This window comes from Apiospora kogelbergensis, assembly GCF_038363985.1.
Source record: "Apiospora kogelbergensis strain CBS 113332 chromosome Unknown utg000009l_segment0_segment0, whole genome shotgun sequence".
Classification (NCBI taxonomy): Eukaryota; Fungi; Ascomycota; class Sordariomycetes; order Amphisphaeriales; family Apiosporaceae; genus Apiospora; species Apiospora kogelbergensis.
The window spans coordinates 2939477-2958348 of record NW_027117426.1 but is presented as its reverse complement, the minus strand read 5'-3'; the positions used below and the strand labels follow the sequence as shown (position 1 = coordinate 2958348).

The window sequence follows — 18872 nt, the reverse complement described above, 5'->3', positions numbered from 1 at the left end:
GCGTTGAGAGAGGGCGTGCGCTTTCCAACGCCACCAAGTTCAGCTGTCACTCATCGTACCCAACATATCGATGGGCTAACGCAGAACCTGAGCCCTACAAAGATCCAAGAAAACTTGCAGCCCAGGTCTATGAACGCTGGAATGTTTGTCGTCTATCACCACGCCTTTGTGATTATATACGCACCATAGTTGCTGTGCATACAGCCAGCATGCTATGGAAATGAGGCACCTTATACTCTGCCTCGCCATATTTTCCGTCTCGGTAGAAGCCGAGTACCTCAGCTTTGGAACACATACCCGATCTTTATTTCCGCTGGTTGGACTTGCCAGGATGCTGTGATCCTTCAGTCCAAAAGCAGCACAGACAGAAACACTTATCTGATGTGCAAGTCTGGCACCTATTCTTCGTCGGTGACATGGTACCGCAACAAATTTGCTTGTGAGTTCCTTACCGTCGCTTCTAATTACCTAGTAACCTTCTAGCATACTAACCCAGCCTCAAAGTTCCGCAAACCTCGACGGCCGTGGTTGTTGTGGACCAGACTAGTGTTGTCGTACATTCAGTCACCTCAACTCGAAAGCGTACTACAACGACAGATGACCAGAGCGTCGCTACAGAAGATACGATTCCACCGCCCCCTGGTCCACTCCGAGACCCGTCCAAAGACTCAGCTCCTCGACCTGTGAGACGCTTAGGGCCTGAGGGATTCATTGCTGTAGCTGTAAACATCTTGTTTGCCTGGGCTTGAGGGCTTTATACTATATTGGAGTTTGGCCTAGAAAGGATCTTATTCAGCCACAAAAGTAGAAACCACACATATGACCGTTATTCTGGCCTTGTTAGATGAATATGGAGTAATAATCACTTGCTGATTCGAGTTCCAAGGAATTTTCTTCAAAAGGGGGCGACAGATGAGATCTGAACTATTGCTACTGGAGACGGGGATGGCATATAGTAGGTACTAGACTCCCCTCTCACTTGAAGTAGGGAGCAAACAACTAACTGTGGGGAGAATATTAGTGAAATAGTGTATTTATATTTTGCAGTATACTTGAAACGACATGTATATCAGTGTCCAGTACATTTATGAGTACAATCACATAAATAAGTTAGTGATTGGAAAGAATACCCCTTTTCCCTAACTCCTGCCATAGCTTTTGATATATATCCGCGAATGACTCTCTGACTCTCGGAGATCGAATCGACGTCATAGTCAAGTTTCAGATGCACAACACATATTCAGCATCCAGTAGAAAGGCTAGGGAGACAATGCCGTCTGGACCTTGAATCTTACGAAGTAGTACGGGTTGTGGAGCCGGGGATATGCATCCCATCACGGCCATCACACCATGGGCGGCTATTCCGTACAGCCAGCCCCTCTTTCGACAACGTCTCCATAGCGGCGCCTAAACCCGGAAGAACATGGGTCACATAATTGACCATTCTGTTCTATTACACTCAATGGCGGGAATGCAAATAGGAGGAAACGTCTGTTGACTACCCTACCAAAATAATGTCACCAACACGATGTCCGATACAGCTATTATTCTCCGGGATGGACGGGAGCCGAGACTACTGACTGGGCTCTGCCAATACTGTACTTACACTTTCACTTTCAAATCTACGACGTGGCTTTCATACGATGTTCCGTGGAACCGCCTAGTTCGTTATCCTGAGCTTGCGGAATTACTGGATTCCGGTTGTTCTGCTTGTGAGATGCTCAGTCAGGGAATACGATGGCACCTATCACCAAATAGGGATAGGCTCGACGATATACCAGACATAGGGTCTTGCGGTGGAAAGATACTGCTTGCCTCAGTACTTGTTCACACGGATAGCCGGCTGGGCTCACAGCTGCCGGTCGATGAAGATGGGCCATACCAGTGCGACTTGCTGATCAAGTATGGTGATTACAAGAAAGATGGGTATAGAATCCCTTTTAGGATCTACGGGAATCCCAGTAAGCGTTTGACGATTCGTTTCCTATTCAGTACTCATGTATTCAAACTGGCGATTCCGTCTATCCTGACTGCAGCGTGGGTAGTTCGATACTTCTCAGCCGCGTGCAAGTGAACGGCATCGCTATTTGAATTCCCGCGTGATTCGCCTGAGGTCAAACTAACCGGGTTGAAAGACAGTCACATAGCCTCAAAAAGGCTCAGGGGACGGATGCCCGGTCTTTATTGCTTGACGCCATCGAATATAATGGCCATGAAGGCCTATCTGGAGGGATGTTCGACTCACCATACTTCATGCCAAGCAACTCAGGACAGGGAGCTTCCCACCAGATTACTTGATGCTAACACGGGATGCAAAGGGGTAAGGTTAGTTGCAACAGACGACTTCCCACCTGGAACAGCTTACGCAACACTGAGCCACGTCTGGGGGAGTCCCCAAACGACTGCCCCTTTTTTGACCACCACCAATAGAACAGTGTCCCTGAATAAAGGATTGATTCAGTTCGAGGCCCTGCCTCGAACATTCAGGGATGCTGTCGAAGTTACGCGCGCATTGGGTCTCCGCTATGTGTGGATAGATTCACTCTGCATCATCCAAGACAGCCCGGACGACTGGCACCAGGAAGCGCCGAGGATGGCTAAGATATACTCCAATGCATATGTTACTATTGTTGCGACGAGCGCAAAGTCAGCAAACGACGGGTTTCTAGAAAGAAAAGTGCCTGAGGTTCCGCCCGCCAAGATACCCTACTCTATCCCCAACGGAGACTTGTTCGAAGCCGGCCATTGCTATCTCCAGGTCAAATGCACCCCTTCTTTGTATCACGAGCCTTCCATGGACCTTGAAGCCGCTCTCTGGAATAGTAGAGGATGGACATTCCAAGAGCGAATCCTCTCGCGAAGGTTAATCCATTTTACGAAAGATTTGATCTTCATTGAATGCTGGAGCAGCGATTGGTCAGAGGACAACCGAGTACCAGGGAACTTTTACAACCGAATGCCCTGGCTTGGGGGAGGACTCGGTGCTCAGAAGATCCCAAAGTTGTGCTGGGTTCATGGTACGAGATCGTGGAGTCCTATACCGCCCGCTTCCTGACTAGGGACTCAGACAAGCTTCCGGCCCTTGCTGGAGTGATCGAACGACTTTCCGAGATCACGGGCTTCCACAACGTTGCGGGCCTCTGGAAGGAAGACTTCGCAAACGGGCTAACGTGGACCGCGCAGAGCTACGGGCTTCGGGGGCGAAGGCTGACAAGCTCACAGGAGCCGAGCTGGTCGTGGGCCTCATGGGAGGGACCTATTTGCTTTACCTCGAGGCCTGACAACCCGTTTGCAGAAACAGCAACAGTGTGCTTCGAAATACTCCATATCGAGCCTGTCCAGTACCCATTTACACAGAATTCGGGTCATCTCAGGGTGAAAGGATTGCTGTTGCCAATCAGCAAAACCGCGCTGATTACGGGTACGGGGTTGACCGTTTATCTTGACATCGAGAACGACGGTTCTGGCTGTCTGGATAAAAAGACGACCCACGATGCACTTGAGGAAGATTTGATGGCATTCCCCCCTTGTACACCATATGATTGAGTGGACAGGGGCTTACGACCTCCTACTGTTGAGACCAGTCGGAATTGAAATGCACTTCTGCAGGGCCGGGTTGCTGCGGGCATCATCTCAAGGCGTTTGGAGCAAAGACACGCGCAGCTTGATTGCAAACCACGAAAGCTATCTTGGAGGGCTTCTGACATTCCCGCCATCACCAGGAGCCAGCGTCGAGTTCATAATCGTCTAGAAGAATGAACGTGGACCAGTAGCAACACCGCGCAAGCCGCAGCCCCGTCTGTTGAACTATACTCGCAATCCTGCGCTCCTATCCCGACCACTGATCTCGTGGTCACTGGCTGGCTGTCTAACCGCCAACAAGCTGCAAGGCCGACTGGAAACCGACGCCCGCGTTTTATTTGACACACACATAATGAGCTTTACCTGGGCTGATTGGGCTATGGGCCTTTGCTACATATTCGTAGATGGGCCTCTGACGTGAGGGAGGAGTTTACGTTCACATCTTGATTGGCACTATAGCGTCTTAGCTTCAAACCTAACCTTAGCCTCCGTCCCATCTCGCCAGCGACCAGCGACTCGCGAGACATGATCTCAGTAGTGGCCGACCCGCTTACTGTCGTGGTAGAACCCAGTGGATTTCTTTCGAATTCCCCCTAGACTGCAACGGCTTCAGGTATATTACCAGTAGGGTCAATTCATATAAGGAGATTATCCGCAGCCAAATCTTCCTCCTCCTCGAGATAGCAGCATAACCGATTCCGTGGAGACACATAACCGGAAAAGCCCAAGCAGTTACATCCTCGTTGCAAGACATCCAGAAAAATGGCCCAAGGAGACCCGCTCCCCATCGACTCGCGGGCAGAACTCGACGAGCTTTTTAAGAGCACCACCTACGTCGTCGTGGACTTCTACGCCGACTGGTGCGGCCCCTGCAAGACCATCGCACCGGCCCTCGCCGAGCTGGCACGTATGTACAGCCTGCCCGGGCTCTTCGCGGTCGCCAAGGTGAACTGCGACGTCGCTCAGGACGTCGCGGCCATGTATCGCATTACTGCCATGCCGACGTTTATGTTCTTCAAGGACGGCCGCCAAGTCGCCGTGAACGGTCAGCCTCACATCATGGGTGCCGACCTGCAGACCCTGAAGGCAGCTATTGAGAAGCTGGGTGGTTTGGCCAAGAAAAAGCAGACGCAAGCAGCGTCCCTATGAGATGTTCCTGCCGGTCTTATGGGATTATCATGGAGGAGAAAGACGGACCTGAAATCGAATGAGTGTATGGGGAGATGTGTTTGGAAGGCATTGTCACGGCGTTTAGAATTTACGATTGAAGGTTTGGCTGCGATATAAGAGACATCCTACGAATATGTTAGAACAAGGCGCAAGCAACGATTCTCTGTTTGCTGTCCATTGCAAACTGCCCCGAGCATGCGGCACCGAAGAATTGTTGAAATACATCAATTAGTGTTGAGTGCTAGGCTTGATGTCTCGTCTCCTACATGTATTCCTATAGTACCGAATAAAACGAAAAATTAACGACAGGGAATCCTAAACATTGCAGCCTTTTCTTGCTGCTGGCTTGCAAAACAGATATGCCGCTGAAACAAAAGAGAAAAGGCGCTACATCTGCATGAAGCTGGTATTTTTATGATACTCAAGAGGGCCATCAGCGCAGACCTATGACACTCATCTCGAGGGTCCACACTCGTCGAATCCACACTTTCAGAGGTCCATCAACACCTTCGACATTCTCCAGGTCGACGCCCTCCCACCAACACCGCCTTGCGGGCTTGCGCCAGAAGAGAAGGAGCTTTTGGGCCATGCCGACGGCATTGTTGCCCATGTCGTTACCGCGGATGTCGCTGCGTAATCTAGCAAGAGCGAGACTGCACACGACCGCCTTGTTGGGTTCTCCGGCACGATGACCCCATCGATCGTCGTGGTTGAAGCCACTGCAGCGTGTTAGTAAGAACCGAGCAAGTGGAGGAATAGATAAGCAAGATCAACAATTGTTTACTTACCCAGCAGTAAGCATCTCGATAAGATGTGCCTCTGTGGTACCGGGCTCGTCACTTCGCTTGAGGCCAGAGAAAATACCGTCTTGCCTGAGCAATGCTCGCGCAGCAGCTCTCTTGACCTCAATCATGTCCGCCTGGTTGATGTCTGCCCGGGGAGGAATGGCGTAGAAGTCGAGGTCCTCGCGCAACACTATAATGCCAGCACGCTTGCTCCCGTCATCTCTTGACCCACCCAGGGAATCAATGGGGATAGCGCCGCCATCAGGTGAAGCATTGGGGGATGATTCATTCGGGATTGTTTGAGCAACATTGCGAAAGAAGTCTAGCATATATTGAAGGGATGCAGGGTCATACTGAGATGGCAGGTTAGTGAAATGTACGTCTATATTTGAGAGAAGATTTCGTGTTGTAGATGAACGGGGAAGGCTCGTATTGGTCGGGCTGGTGATCAAGCGGGATGGGGAAGTGCATGGGGTGAGCGTAGCAGTCGCCTGAGTAATAGGAACATCTTTCTGGGTACTAACATCGACTTGGACGGCGTCTCCTTCGGCAAAGCCCCCCATGTGTCCTTCTGGGAAGAGACCATTAGGGAACAGTGAGAGAAGGACAAATTCGGGAAGCGTCAGCAATTCATCCCTCGACAGAACGAAGCGAGTACCCCTGGGTTTTCCATGTCAGTCAACTTTGTCGCAGTCAGGATAATGGTTAATACCAACCGCAGGTCCATAGTAATTGTCTCATCGGCGCCAACATCTGTACCAAGTGTTAGCAGGGATATCGAAAGAAGCAAATCACGGCTGGCCTACCTCCGATGGTGTTGATCGGCCCAGGACCACCCTGCTGGACTTGAGTAATAATACTCGATGCACCTCCGGCGGCAGCCATTAGGTATGTGAATGAAAGAAGTGGGCTATAGCCTTCTGTATAAGCAGGTGGCGGCTCGTTTGGATCGTCGCTTTTCTGGCGCGACGATTCTGGTTTGTTGTCTTGCGGAAGCGACCTCTTGGTCTCGGCGACTACGTCTTGGTAGGCGGCAGATGCTTGAGCAGAGGATGCAAAGTCTTGCGGGGGTACAGCAGAGCTGGTGGCGCGAGGAGCGTATGCGGGTGCCGCAGCGGAAGCCGGATGGGCAGTTGAAGGTGCTGGAGACTTCTCGTTGGGTGGTAGCGACTCGAATTGTTCGTCGGCTAGATCTTCAGCCGATGCGTATTCGTAAAGATCGAAGAACGGCGGCGGAGCGGGCCGTGAGTGCGGGATAGAGAACGAAGTCGAGCCGGACGCCTCTGATGCGGGATACGGGTAGCGTGGAGGAGGCGAGCGCCCACGGCTGGAGTCGAGGTCTTGAATGTCGTTGGCGTCTTGGATGTTGGCGAGTTCTTGTCTGTTCACGGTCTCTCTGTTCCCGGCTGGGGGATGGACAGCTATGATCCCGGTGGACACCGCCTGCCCGTTGATAGCTTCCTGCGAGTCTGACAATTTGGCGGCTGGAGACGAGCTTTCGTCGAGCGACGCGATGGTGTAGCTGGGTTGTTGAACGTGGGAAAGTAGACCGACTCAATCAACGCGGAGTCGCGAAGTGAATTGCATATATGTATAGGCGATGGAGGACTCGTGGAAGCCACTACAGATGAAATCGATGAAGAGCCCGCGGGAAGCACCACGTATCTCGGTGATCAATGGAAGCAGAGATGATGTGTCGTCTCATGCGATCATGAAGTTTGCGATTACAGGTTAATTGACAGGAGGCTCTCCTTCCCAAGTTGGACGCCCAGTTGAATTGCGGTTGCCCAGCTAAGGTTATTTCCCGAAAGTCGAGTCAGCAGCAAACAAGTACTCTTTCTGGTAAACTGGCCGTAGAGGTACTTGCCTAATCCTTGCTCTTTGGGAGGTGCTATTGAAACGCTCGGGCCCTCCGCCAAATGCCACTGGCCGCCTAGCCGCCTGCCTGTGATTGCCCCAAGTCCACTCACTCAATCAATCACTCGCTGGGGTTTCAGGGGCATGTTTGTCACAGCAAGTATACTGGCAAACTACTACTCCACTGCCTCAGCATCTCTAATTGATTGATGGATGAGTTCGTAGCCAAAATGTCCATGTGCTACTAACGCTGTCATCCCCAACCGTATGCCGGCCAGCCTACTTACTGGCTGCCTAGCTGTGCTGGGATTATAACAGACACCAGTGGCCGTATAGTTGAACTCCGAGGTCCTCATCAGCGTCACGTACGCACGCTGCTTTCGCCAATCAGTTTACACGCAAAAGACGGGGAGGTGGGCATCACAGGAACACTCAAGCCAGCGGCTTCGCCATGCACGTCTTGAAAGAGCAGCCGCTGCAGCACAAGAACAACCTGATCAACTCTCCCATAAACGTCGAGATTGCCCTGGCGATCCTCGATAAGCATTGCAAACGTGACACTCAACCCGATAATCTTCTCTTCGCTAGTGATATCACGCTCATCCTTATACGTAATCCGCTTACCGGATCAAAAGGATGTGTGCAGTTGGGCGCAGTCCAGGAGTATTTTTGCAGGGGGAGCGCTCTCTCCAACGCTTACTGCGAAAGAGACCACCCTCGTTGCTCTCCCGCAAATGCCCCATATAGAAATGAATGGCGAAGTAACGGTCCGAGAATGGGCCGGCCTTCGTTGGGGGGGTTGTCGTTGACCATGTTGAACTGCAAGCGGCCGTCACGAACGAGGAATGGCGTATGCGTGACGTTCTCAGGCACCGCGTAGTTCAAGCATAACCCCTCGTTGTTCCAGATCCCGGGCAGCGACTCGCCCGTTTTCCATAGAAAGTCCTTCCGTTGCGGTGGCAGCTATGCGAGGTCCACATGAGCCGGGGCCGTCCAGGCGGCGACCAGGCGTACTGCCGAGAAGAAAAATGGGACGAGCAAGACGGCCGCTTGCAGCATGGCGCTCATAGAAACGATCGTTGTCGAGTAGTACCCATCTTGGGACTTGCCAAGATGATGGATACCCTACTAGCTGTGGGAGGGAGTACGTGTATGTATGCAGAGCCGTCCTGGACGGACGGATATGAGCTTGTTTCCCAGAATCTGACTAACTGGGAAATTATGCCGCGGTTTAATGTCAGGACGCTAGGGACGCATATAAATATCCACAGTTTTCAACATCAACACATGAGGAATTAACCCATTTGGTTGGTGGTTGCTTTTCAATGTCGAGTACCAGCACAGTCGTAGACCACGGACTATTGATGTCATCTACATACATATGCAAAGGGTATAATGTATGCTGGAAGTTTGTGACTCACCGTATTCAAGTCTCATGGCCACGCGTGCCAATCTGGTAGATAAGTAGACTACCCTGTATAATACATATGATATACAAATTACATGTTGTCTTGGGGTAGGAGGATTTCCCTCTGATGCGGAAATCATGACTCTTCTGTCTTTCTGACAGCGAAGAAGTAGTTACCGACCTTCTCGCTGCCCTGCACCTCCCGCCACCCCACGCCGGGGACGTAGATGACGCCCATACATCGGGGATCGGCCCACTGGCCAGATCGCCCAGCCATGAAGTGACCCCGGAGCTCCTCCTCGTTGACGTACTTCTGCCAGTCGTGCGTACCGCGCGGCACGATGCGCAGCACGTCCTCGGCCATGAGGTTCGTCGTGAACCAGCTCATCCACGTGCGCGCGATGGTGCTCATGACGAGCCAGCCACCGGGTTTCACGAAGGGCGCGCACTGGTCCAGGAACTGTGCCGGGTTCGAGACGTGCTCGAGCACCTCAAACACAGAGACAACATCGTATTGGGGCTGTCGAAGCGGCTGCTGGGACTGTTGGGGATTTTGCTTAGAGATCGTAGCCGTGAGCTGTTCGATCGGCGTATTGAGGTACTGCAGCTTGTGGCGCAGGGCCGGGTCGCGGCGCGCGTGCCCCCGCGCTATGTTCAACACCTCGGGCGAAGGGTCAATCGCTATCACGGATTTGGTGCCGGGCAGTCGCGCCGCCGACTCAGCGAAGATACCGCCACCGCAGCCAATATCGAGGTAGGTAAGCCCAGTCGCGGGTGGGGGCGCGGCGTCGAGGTTAGAGTTGCGACACATGCGTATGAAGTCGTGCCGCAGCGGATTCATAAGGTGGAGGATTCGCGAGGGTCCGTGGGGATCCCACCACGAGGAGGCGAGGGCGTTGAAGTGCGAGACCTCATCGGGCGACACGGTGGTGAAGTTCGGATCGGACGACGGTTGGTGGTTGACACTGTTGGGTGAAGACCCGGAATCGGTGGAGAAAGATCTACTACCGACAAAGCTTTCAGTCCGACGCCGCACAGCAGGTGCCTGGCGACGAAGCTGCCGAAGAAGAACGGCGGCTGACGGACGCGCCACCATTGTGTATACCCGAGATGGAAAACCCTTTCGCTGCCTCTATCCTACGCCGCCGTATTTGGTCTACCCTCGGCGGTCGGGCGGCGTTTGAGTTGCGTTGATCCGAAAGGTTCGGGGTCTCGTATGATGAACTTGAAGTCGCACTCGGCGTATCGGCGATGCAAGAGCCGTCCGTAGCCTCCGAGACGGGATTCTTCAGTGTTTAGTCAGCCCGCTAGGCATTGGGATCTGGCATGTCAGCATGTGTCATGCGCTGCAGACAAACACATAAGCAATGTTTTAGCGCATTGGCCAGCTGTAAGGGGTCCATTCCCAGCGGCGGCAGCACTAAGCACCCCGCCAATGTCTCTTGGACTTGGCTTGTTAGACTTGGGGGAATGCTAAGAAAAGTTCTAGAAACCCAATTGCGATACATAGAGAGCAGTAATAATAGCCACCTAAAAGTAAGGAGTAGGCAAGACCAACTGCTGAGTCATTGCTCAGAGCTGAGAAGAACGATTAAGAAGATCCAGCAATACAGTGGGTTTCATCTGGTTCCATGCTAGAGGCTTTGGATACATATCTAAATACGTCCCACGCGGAGTTGCCGTACATTGTCCTTGGAGATCGTCTGTCGCAATTGACATCTGACTTCGGTTACCCCTCCGTCCAGTACTTTTACTTGACCAGAGCTGCCGTTGGCCGAAGCATCCCTCTGAAATTCTTTCCCGCACCCTGATCGTATTCAGCAAGTGAATACTCCTCCAGAAATGCCTTCCACAGAAATCGAGAAGAGTCAATTCGACTCTATACCCGAAGCCATTGCCGCTTTCCGTATGTCCCCAGCGTTCCGACTTCTTAAAGCACCTTGTTTCGTGGCTGACCCGGCGCAGGCAATGGCGAATTCATAGTAGTCCTCGACGACCCGTCACGCGAGAACGAAGGCGACCTCATTATTTCCGCGCAAGCCGTTACGACAGAACAGATGGCCTTCATGATCCGCTATTCCTCGGGCTACGTTTGCGCGCCGATGCCGGGCAAGCTATGCGACGCCCTCGAGCTGCCACAGATGGTCACCAACAACCAGGACCCCAAGGGCACTGCCTACACCCTGACCGTCGACGGGGCGGACGAGAGCATAACCACGGGAATCAGCGCTCACGACCGTGCCCTGACTTGCCGCACGCTGGCGGACGCCAAAGCCACGCCTTCGAGTTTCCGAAAGCCTGGTCACGTCCTCCCACTGAGGGCCCGTGACGGCGGCGTCCGAGTGAGGAGGGGTCACACAGAGGCGGCTGTAGATTTCTGCAGACTGGCTGGTGCTGGGGAGGTGGCGGCCATTTGCGAGATGGTTGAAGATGGGGAAGAGGTAACTGGAAGAGCGATACGGCAGGCGCCCGGCATGATGAGGGCAGAGGGTTGCATCAAGTTCGCGAGGACATGGGGCTTGAAGGTCTGCACGATCGAGGATCTGGTTACATACATTGAGAAGACCGAGGGCAAGTATGAGGTGAATGGCAGCTCATAGGTTGTTCGTCGGTGAAGGGGTGAAGGCGTCGAGCCCTGACATATGCTGGGGCTCTGGAAAGAGTGGTTTGGATTCGTCCTACGGCACCAGGGCTGAAGGTACCATGACTGGACTACATGATACCCATCAGGGGCATTTGCTGTCCTGCTTTCCTATTTTCAAAGACACAATCGCCTCATGGCTAGCATCTTCCGCATACCAAGATAGACAAAAGAAAGGCGATTTTGCGCCCGACCTCTGGACAGCCGGGTATCCTATAGTGTATACAAATCAAGTAAAGACTACATACTCAGCCAGGTTTCATGATCCAATGGCCAGCGCAGACGTGAACAATGCAATGCCATTACTACACCACCAAATACTCTATGCGCATATATGAAGACTGGTACAGCGCTTTTACAGCTGCCGGCACATGAAGCACAGCACTTGAGCAATTGGATATTAACATTAGTTTGACATCCCTGAATCACAGAATCCCATAGTGATACCCCGACCCCACAGCTGGCGCCGACGAACCGTGTTGTCGCAAGCAAGACGCTCCAGGAGCAGATAAGCAATTGCCCCTCAATCCAATTCAATTCCATGGATGTTGTCATCCTACCAGTAGGACCCCCACTAAGCTACATGGCGCCTCCGATACTGTAGATAATCGATAATCTGATTCAGCTGCTTACAAAGTCAACCCGATTAGAGTCTTGTTGTCTGATGCATTGTAGATTACTTTGCTTTGCCATAGAACAATTCCGCTATCCCAACGTTTATCCGCTTTGCGCATCTCCCTTGTGAGCACGGCCTATCTATATAACCACAGCACTGATTGCGTTCTTCACGTCGCACGCCCCTCTTCAATTCAGCCAGTTGCCATGGCGGAAGCATCAATGGCAGCCGAGCGGCCGCGCATAGTGTACACCGACAATGGCCCCGAGGCACCATACCCGCTCCAGATGGAAGGCGAAGTGATATCGGGTTTCGGTCGCGGCTCCAAAGAGGTGTGTGCGCCCTCACGCCCGCTCTAGCTACCGCCAGAAAAGGCAGCCAAACTAACAAACGCCTTGGCCTAATCACAGCTCGGCATCCCTACCGCCAACCTACCCGTCGACGAGGCGCAAACATCGTGGATCGCCGACATAACCTCGGGCGTCTACTTCGGCTACGCCGCGCTCAAGCTGCCCACCAGCCACCCCGACCTCCCCGCTTCTGACTCGAGTACGAACGGCGACTCCAACTCCAGAAAATACCACATCTTCCCCATGGTCATGTCGATAGGGTACAACCCGTTCTACAAGAACAGCAAGCGGTCGGCCGAGGTGCACATCCTGCACAAGTTCGCGCAGGACTTTTACGGGGCGCCCATGCGGCTGCTGCTGCTGGGCTTCGTGCGTGAGGAGAAGAACTACGCGGGTGTCGAGGCCCTCATCGAGGACATCAACATTGACTGCGAGGTCGCCCGGCGCAGCCTTGCTCGCGAAGCCTGGACGCCGCGCGAGGGCGTCGTGGGCCAGGGCCAGGGCACGCTAGATGGCAGCTGGCTAGTTCGGGAGGACGCAGCGTGAATGCAATATAGAAGCAGCGGCAGCGAACTCAATATCAACTAGATCGTGAAATTATAGACACATTGGATACCTAATTCTTCACCTGATGCCCTTCTTGGGTTGATGGATAGGCCCTAGCATTTGCATAAGTAAGTTCTGTTTAATGAGGCGTCTGAGACTCTCGATATTCCATTGACTTAGCTTCCACCAAGACCTGATCCAGCGAAAGAGAACTTATCACTCATATGCAGTGATCATCAGCTACGATATTTAAGCAAGTGGCATGAGCTTGATTTATTATACAGGGGGTTCGGCGGCAAAACGCCAAACGCGTCCAGGATAACGCTCGCCAGCCTATGTGCCGCCATGCGCCGGCCGAATCGCTCGTCGTCGTCAGCATGTGCGCAAAGCAAACTCCAGGGCACGATATTCAGAAACGAGCCGGCGTTGGTGCTCTGCGCCATGGCCCGGAACACGCTGTCCATGCCACGCTGCTGCTTCAGGCTGTCGCGAAGACGGGCTAGGGTCCTGTCGGTCTCGGGGTCGCCCGGGTCGCGCTGTCGGGCAAACTCGAGCACCAGGGCGCCGATGCCCGCGGCCATTGGTGTCGCTACCGAGGTGCCCGTCAGGACCCGCGTGAAGGGACGGTCGTTTGTCTCCTCCGCTGCTGTTGGGATCCATGCCGAGACTACGTCGACGCCGAGAATGGTGAGGTTCTTGCCATACTCAACTGCGGGGTTGGTGCCCGCCGCCGAGCCGCTGTAATCGGCGGCATGGAGGCTTATCACCTCGGGCATGTTGGCTGGGAACGCCATCCGGCGGCTTGTGCCGTAGTTGGAGGTGGCGGCCAACACCAGGATCTGCTTGGCTAGTGCTCGTCGGATCGCCTCCGCCAGCGGCTTTATCCAGGTCTCGAAGCCGAATGACAAGCTAATGATGTCCACCTTCCATGTTTCCCGAGCGTGGTCCAATGCCTTTTGCTCAAAAAGGTTAGCCGTCCGATCACAATGCATCTCAGGGACAGCGTGTGTTAAATTACCTCGATCACTGCTTTAACATCTGGGCCTTCTTGAGAATCTCTTGCCACCCTCGCGACGTAGACATCGGCCTCCGGCGCGACCTTTCGTATGACACCAACGCAGTGTGTTCCGTGGCCGTCCAGATCCGTGCAGTCAGTGCTGTTGTTGGGGTCCAAGAAGTTATACCTCTTCTTGATGCGAGGATTTTTCCCTTTGACGATTTCGGCCCGGTCCTTATCCCAGAAGTTGATCTGGCCCATGTGTACGCCGGTGTCAAGCACGGCCACCTTGACCCGCTTGAAGGCTGCTGTTTGCAAAGGGACCAGTAGGGCGTGGGTTTTGGTCACTAAGTCGCGGAGCCACATCTCCGATCCATAAGATGATCCTCCTGCTCTCGAATCATAGAGTGTCCCCACCATCGCCGGCAGTGGCGTTATACTCAGTCTCTCGGGTAGAGAATCGCGCCGTGGTTGAGATGCTGCTTCTGGCTCTGGTGAGGCTGAGGCTTTTGCAGACGGAGGTAGTTCGGGTACTTTGGATTGCCGCTGGCCTGCCTCGGGCTGTCTCTGTTTCCCTTCTGTCGAATTCCTCGGGTTGTTTTGCGGCGGCGGTGGTGGCTTCTCCGTCTTCAAGTTATCAGTGAGATCCCGCCTTTTGTGTGTCGATACAGGTGGCTCTGGTGTTTTGGTGCGTCGTTTCTCTGACCCTGGATGGGTTTGTTTCTCTCCAGCCAAGTTTCTGGGTATATTACATGATAGTAACGACTCTGGCAGCGGCGGCGGGGGCTCCTTTCCCGCCTTATCAGCTGTATCTGAGCACTCAGGTTCTCGAAAGCTAGTATGGCCTTGGTTCTCCTCAGGCAAATGTCTGTGTCTGTCTGGTGATAAAGGCGGCAGTAGCCTCTGTTGCTGCTGCTGCTGCTGCTGCTCCATCTTTCTGTTGTTGCTAGTCCACTCCCGACTCCTGTATTCCGAAGTGTTGGTCTTCCGTGGCCGCTCCTGCCCAGGGCGGCTTCTCTCGCTGTGGTCAACATCTTCTTGCGGTTTCTGCTCTGCGCTCGGGCATAACTGAGTACCAATGACAGACCAACTCTTTCTCGAGGGAGATATGTGCAGCTCGTGACTGCCTTTGCTTTGAGATAATAAGTTTTCGGCGGGCGGTGGGTTGGAGCTTGAACGCTGCTTCGCCTTACGGGGCGTCAAGAGGTCAGAAGCGGAAGCACAGGGTGGCCTATCGTGCGCTGGCGATGTACTTCGCGCACCAGTATGTGATTTCCTTCTAGTTACTTTATTGACAACAGGGGTAGGTGTCTCGTCCACTTCTATCAGTGGTGTCGGAGGTATGGAAGGGCTCTTGGTGTGTCTCGCAGGCGTCTTTTTATTTTCGCCCTTCGATCCTTCTCTCTTATCAGCAGATTGTGGAGTGGAAGAACGAGGCTGTGAATCTTGTTTGGCTTTCATAGATTTGTCCATCGCTGCTTTTGATTTTGTACACATTTTATTACAATGTCTCAGCAACGACTCTATTTCGCGAAGCCGATGATCGATGTCGGCTTGGTTGCCGGCTTCTTTCGCTCCCTCTTTTCCTCCCGGTGCGGACTTTAGCGATGTTAAAGACATCGCGCCAGCGTTGAACTGTTCTTTCGCTTCGGGGTACTCCTTAAGACGGTAGTGGTCTTCTCCCAGAGCCATGCGCGTCCGGATGACATCCAGGGGGTCAATGTCTCTGTTGCGAAGCTGTCGCTCCAGCACGTCCTTGTGGAGGGACCTGGCCTTGACCTGGAGATGGTCGTCTTTTTTCTGATGGCCAAGCTGGAACCAGCAGGTGGCCAGCTCGTGGCCCGTCGACAGCGTCTGGAGGTCATCGGCGCCGAACGTGGCTGTGTCGCTCAGCTGCGAAGCATACACGCGCTCAAAATGCGACGCGGCCTCCATGAGCCGCCCCTGGTGCGTAAGGTCGAGCGCCAGGTTGAGGTGCGCCTTGTGCCGGCTCCGCGAAGAGTCGCGGGCCTTCTCTCGCGTCTGCCACGCTGCCATGTTGACCTCGATGGCCTCGTCGAACTTGCCCACTTGCGCGAGGAATACCGCGAGGTCCTCCTGGAATGACACGGTCATCTCGTGGGCGCCGCCAAGGCTCTGCTGGCTCCAGTTCAGCGCCGCCCGCAGCAGCGACTCGGCCTCTGCCACCTTACCCTGCCCCAGTAGCTCATCGGCTTTCGAGTGCTTGCCAATTGCGACATTGTACTCCCGGTCCAACGTTTTGGGGATTTTGGAGTTCAGAAGAGGCATTGTTGGCTGTTACATGTGAGCAGCAGTCCCAGAGTCAACTTGTTTGCTCTCGCCATTTGACTGTATGGATTATCTGCATGGCCTGCTTACCTATAAAAGACGGCCAAGCAGAGAGTTACCCCCCATGCCCTGTCAGCTGCAACCTGGCAGGGCCCGCACCGGCACTAACCCCATGAGAGAAGCCGTAAGAAGGGTCAGAATACTACTACTAAGTGAGGCGTTCAGCTGTCCTCTTGTTTCTTAGGTTTCGGACAATCCGCGCAGGAGCACGACGTCCTATGGGACGAACCACGATTTATAATGAAAACTATCCGTAACGCCATTCCTTTTTCACCAATACACCCTTGCACGTCGTATGCATTTTCCTATGGCGCCATCTACCTAGTCGTGTTTTTAAGACTAGGTGCGGCGCACCCTTTCGTACGATTCCCCGCTGCCGCTGCTCACGGTAGGGGGGTAATAGCGGTTTATAGGCGGCTGTCGCAAGTTCTTCATCTTCGTCCGGACAAACACGAATGACTTCTCCCCCGTGCGTTTGTTTTCTGTCACCCTAAGGGCATCGGTACCCCCTAAGGTCATCCTCACTGCTGGCCCAGGTTTGTAGTCCTGAGGAATACTGATGTGATGAGGTGCGATGTCAGCTCTGTATGAGCAACATGGTGTTCATTCGATACAAACGTTAGGGGAAGAGAACAGAGAGCCTTACAATTCTTGTTCAATGACGGATGTATCTGACGAACCCGACGAAGTAGTTATCGACCCTGCATCGCGAGCAATATGTACAAGCCGATAGATTCCCCAGCTGACGAGAATGATGAATGCGAAGAGGACGAATATTGGCGTAATGATTTCGCGGAACGAGGCCTGGTGTGGCGGCTCGTTGCCCGCTCGTTTGTGAAGAACACGATTGACGAGTTGGTGCCGAAATCCAAAAGCCGCGCTCCAGCCGGGGAGTTCTCGTTCGTCTGGGATTCGCTCAGGCGATATGATCATTACGACGCATAGGCAGCAGCATCGCCATGCATGGAGTTCGCAGAGTACATGGCAGAGCAATAGCAACCTTTATTAGACTATCAGCGACGAGCTGCGAAAGAAAACAACGCTGACTTTAATACTCCGCTGTGCAGGCCCGCAGCCCTTGATTCAGTTGCTGCAGCAATAGATGGCACACAGTCGAGGGTCGGGGAAGTATAGCCAATAGCACAATGCTGACATGCATGAAGCTGAATGGGGCCACCCACTCTGTAACTAAAGCCAAGCCCTCGAGCGGCAAGCATAAGCTCGAATTGGCCGAGATGCTCGCCGACATACTATACTGGTTCTTCGAGTTGAGACTGACCTACTGTCCATCAGCAAGTTGACCTGTAGCAATGGGGGTGAAGGTTTACTATCTGGCACCAACACGGCATATGCCCCCGGATGGGCCTATCGCCCTGGGAAGCATCATAACCGACCCGAGAAGACCAGAGATCGCCATCAATTCTTCGACCCCAGCAATCCAGGAGCTCAAAGTCCACGAGACCGTCGAACTCAACCAGTCGCGCACGCTGGAAGACAACGCCACCGCCCAGCCCTCCGTCTGGGCCAAGTTCCTCGGCGGCGTGGTGCCCGGCCTCGGCGTGGACGCTGAAGCCGGGATCCGCGCCGCCTCAGGAAACAGATCGTCGTACGCTTTCGAGAAGATCGTGACCCGGGAGATCTTCCCGGACCTCGAGACGGTGCGGTCTCTTTTTAGCGGCGACGCGTGTGTCCAGCAAAGCATCAAGGACCGGCGGTGGCAGCTGAGCGTCTTCCTGATCACGGGGGTACAGGTCGCCTACGGCGCCGAGGTGCTGCTGACGCGGGCGCGCGAGCGCGGAGTCTACCTGCAGACGGGCGTGGACCTGACGGCCGTCACGGGGGGTATCGCGCCTGTGTCGGTGGGAGGCGGGCTTGATGCGTCCAAGGCGCACTCGCAAAGCCTTTCAACCAACTATCAGACTCCCTTTGTCTTTGCGTACCGGCTGCGGCAGATTCTGTACCGGCGGAAGAAGGTGCAGGAGCAGCGAGACCATATCAAGGGAGATCTCTTGGGGGTTTACGACGGAAAGGAGAACATGCGTCTCAGCAGCGACGAGGGAGGCGAGGTATACGAGGTTCAGTTCGCCGGTCTGGACAAAGAGGACGTAGACCTTCCGGAAATATTCAATCTCAATACGGAGGACATGGCCTCTCCAGAAGGGGAGTATCATCGGATTGCATTTCCTCAGCCCGAGGATGCTGACAGTGATGATAATTAAATAGCCATTAGCTGATTTACTTGATTACAATGGAGGCTCGTGCCCACACGACACGGTTCACGCTTGAGCTATGTATATATAGTCGGGCAATGCCAGCCGTTCAGTCGAGGTCCAGTGGCAATTCTTTTCTTCTGCTTTTTGCTTTTTAGACATTTGCTACTACTAGAACAGGCAACGCACCGGGTATAGGCCATGCTCTGATCATTACTTATAAAACCAGCATGATGAAACAAATATTGTCAAGCGCACGATTGACCAGCTCCCATATGTGGGAGAAGAGCTCCTAAAAACCTCAAGCTCTCTTCCAAAGGAACGCCGCCGCCCATGCATGTGTATGCCTTCCCACTCGTCA

General features: G+C 53.6%; 9 protein-coding genes across 9 annotated transcripts; 6 read left to right on the top strand and 3 right to left on the bottom strand.

Moving 5' to 3' along the window:
- Positions 1-1528: 1528 nt before the first annotated feature.
- PG998_014030 (heterokaryon incompatibility protein-domain-containing protein) lies at positions 1529-3546 on the top strand (the record flags this gene model as incomplete). The annotated part of the gene is made up of 3 exons (XM_066880846.1): positions 1529-1961; positions 2319-3017; positions 3068-3546. The coding sequence occupies 3 exons, from the start codon at positions 1529-1531 to the stop codon at positions 3544-3546; spliced, it is 1611 nt and encodes a 536-aa protein (XP_066724985.1).
- A 798-nt stretch (positions 3547-4344) lies between these two features.
- Positions 4345-4731, top strand: PG998_014029 (uncharacterized protein; the record flags this gene model as incomplete). The annotated part of the gene is made up of 1 exon (XM_066880845.1): positions 4345-4731. The coding sequence occupies one exon, from the start codon at positions 4345-4347 to the stop codon at positions 4729-4731; it is 387 nt and encodes a 128-aa protein (XP_066724984.1).
- A 454-nt stretch (positions 4732-5185) lies between these two features.
- On the bottom strand, positions 5186-7242 carry PG998_014028 (phosphatase activator; the record flags this gene model as incomplete). The annotated part of the gene is made up of 5 exons (XM_066880844.1): positions 5186-5471; positions 5541-6197; positions 6254-6290; positions 6344-7059; positions 7199-7242. The coding sequence occupies 5 exons, from the start codon at positions 7240-7242 to the stop codon at positions 5186-5188; spliced, it is 1740 nt and encodes a 579-aa protein (XP_066724983.1).
- A 1696-nt stretch (positions 7243-8938) lies between these two features.
- PG998_014027 (S-adenosyl-L-methionine-dependent methyltransferase) lies at positions 8939-9898 on the bottom strand (the record flags this gene model as incomplete). The annotated part of the gene is made up of 1 exon (XM_066880843.1): positions 8939-9898. The coding sequence occupies one exon, from the start codon at positions 9896-9898 to the stop codon at positions 8939-8941; it is 960 nt and encodes a 319-aa protein (XP_066724982.1).
- Positions 9899-10644: 746 nt separating this feature from the next.
- On the top strand, positions 10645-11402 carry PG998_014026 (DHBP synthase RibB-like alpha/beta domain-containing protein; the record flags this gene model as incomplete). Its single annotated transcript, XM_066880842.1, has 2 exons — positions 10645-10708; positions 10768-11402. The coding sequence occupies 2 exons, from the start codon at positions 10645-10647 to the stop codon at positions 11400-11402; spliced, it is 699 nt and encodes a 232-aa protein (XP_066724981.1).
- Positions 11403-12280: 878 nt separating this feature from the next.
- PG998_014025 (uncharacterized protein) lies at positions 12281-12955 on the top strand (the record flags this gene model as incomplete). The annotated part of the gene is made up of 2 exons (XM_066880841.1): positions 12281-12391; positions 12470-12955. The coding sequence occupies 2 exons, from the start codon at positions 12281-12283 to the stop codon at positions 12953-12955; spliced, it is 597 nt and encodes a 198-aa protein (XP_066724980.1).
- A 216-nt stretch (positions 12956-13171) lies between these two features.
- Positions 13172-16241, bottom strand: PG998_014024 (intracellular serine protease; the record flags this gene model as incomplete). Its single annotated transcript, XM_066880840.1, has 3 exons — positions 13172-13195; positions 13258-13908; positions 13974-16241. The coding sequence occupies 3 exons, from the start codon at positions 16239-16241 to the stop codon at positions 13172-13174; spliced, it is 2943 nt and encodes a 980-aa protein (XP_066724979.1).
- A 777-nt stretch (positions 16242-17018) lies between these two features.
- On the top strand, positions 17019-17246 carry PG998_014023 (uncharacterized protein; the record flags this gene model as incomplete). The annotated part of the gene is made up of 1 exon (XM_066880839.1): positions 17019-17246. One exon carries the CDS (start codon positions 17019-17021, stop codon positions 17244-17246), a length of 228 nt encoding a protein of 75 aa, XP_066724978.1.
- A 365-nt stretch (positions 17247-17611) lies between these two features.
- On the top strand, positions 17612-18520 carry PG998_014022 (uncharacterized protein; the record flags this gene model as incomplete). The annotated part of the gene is made up of 1 exon (XM_066880838.1): positions 17612-18520. The coding sequence occupies one exon, from the start codon at positions 17612-17614 to the stop codon at positions 18518-18520; it is 909 nt and encodes a 302-aa protein (XP_066724977.1).
- Positions 18521-18872: the final 352 nt, after the last annotated feature.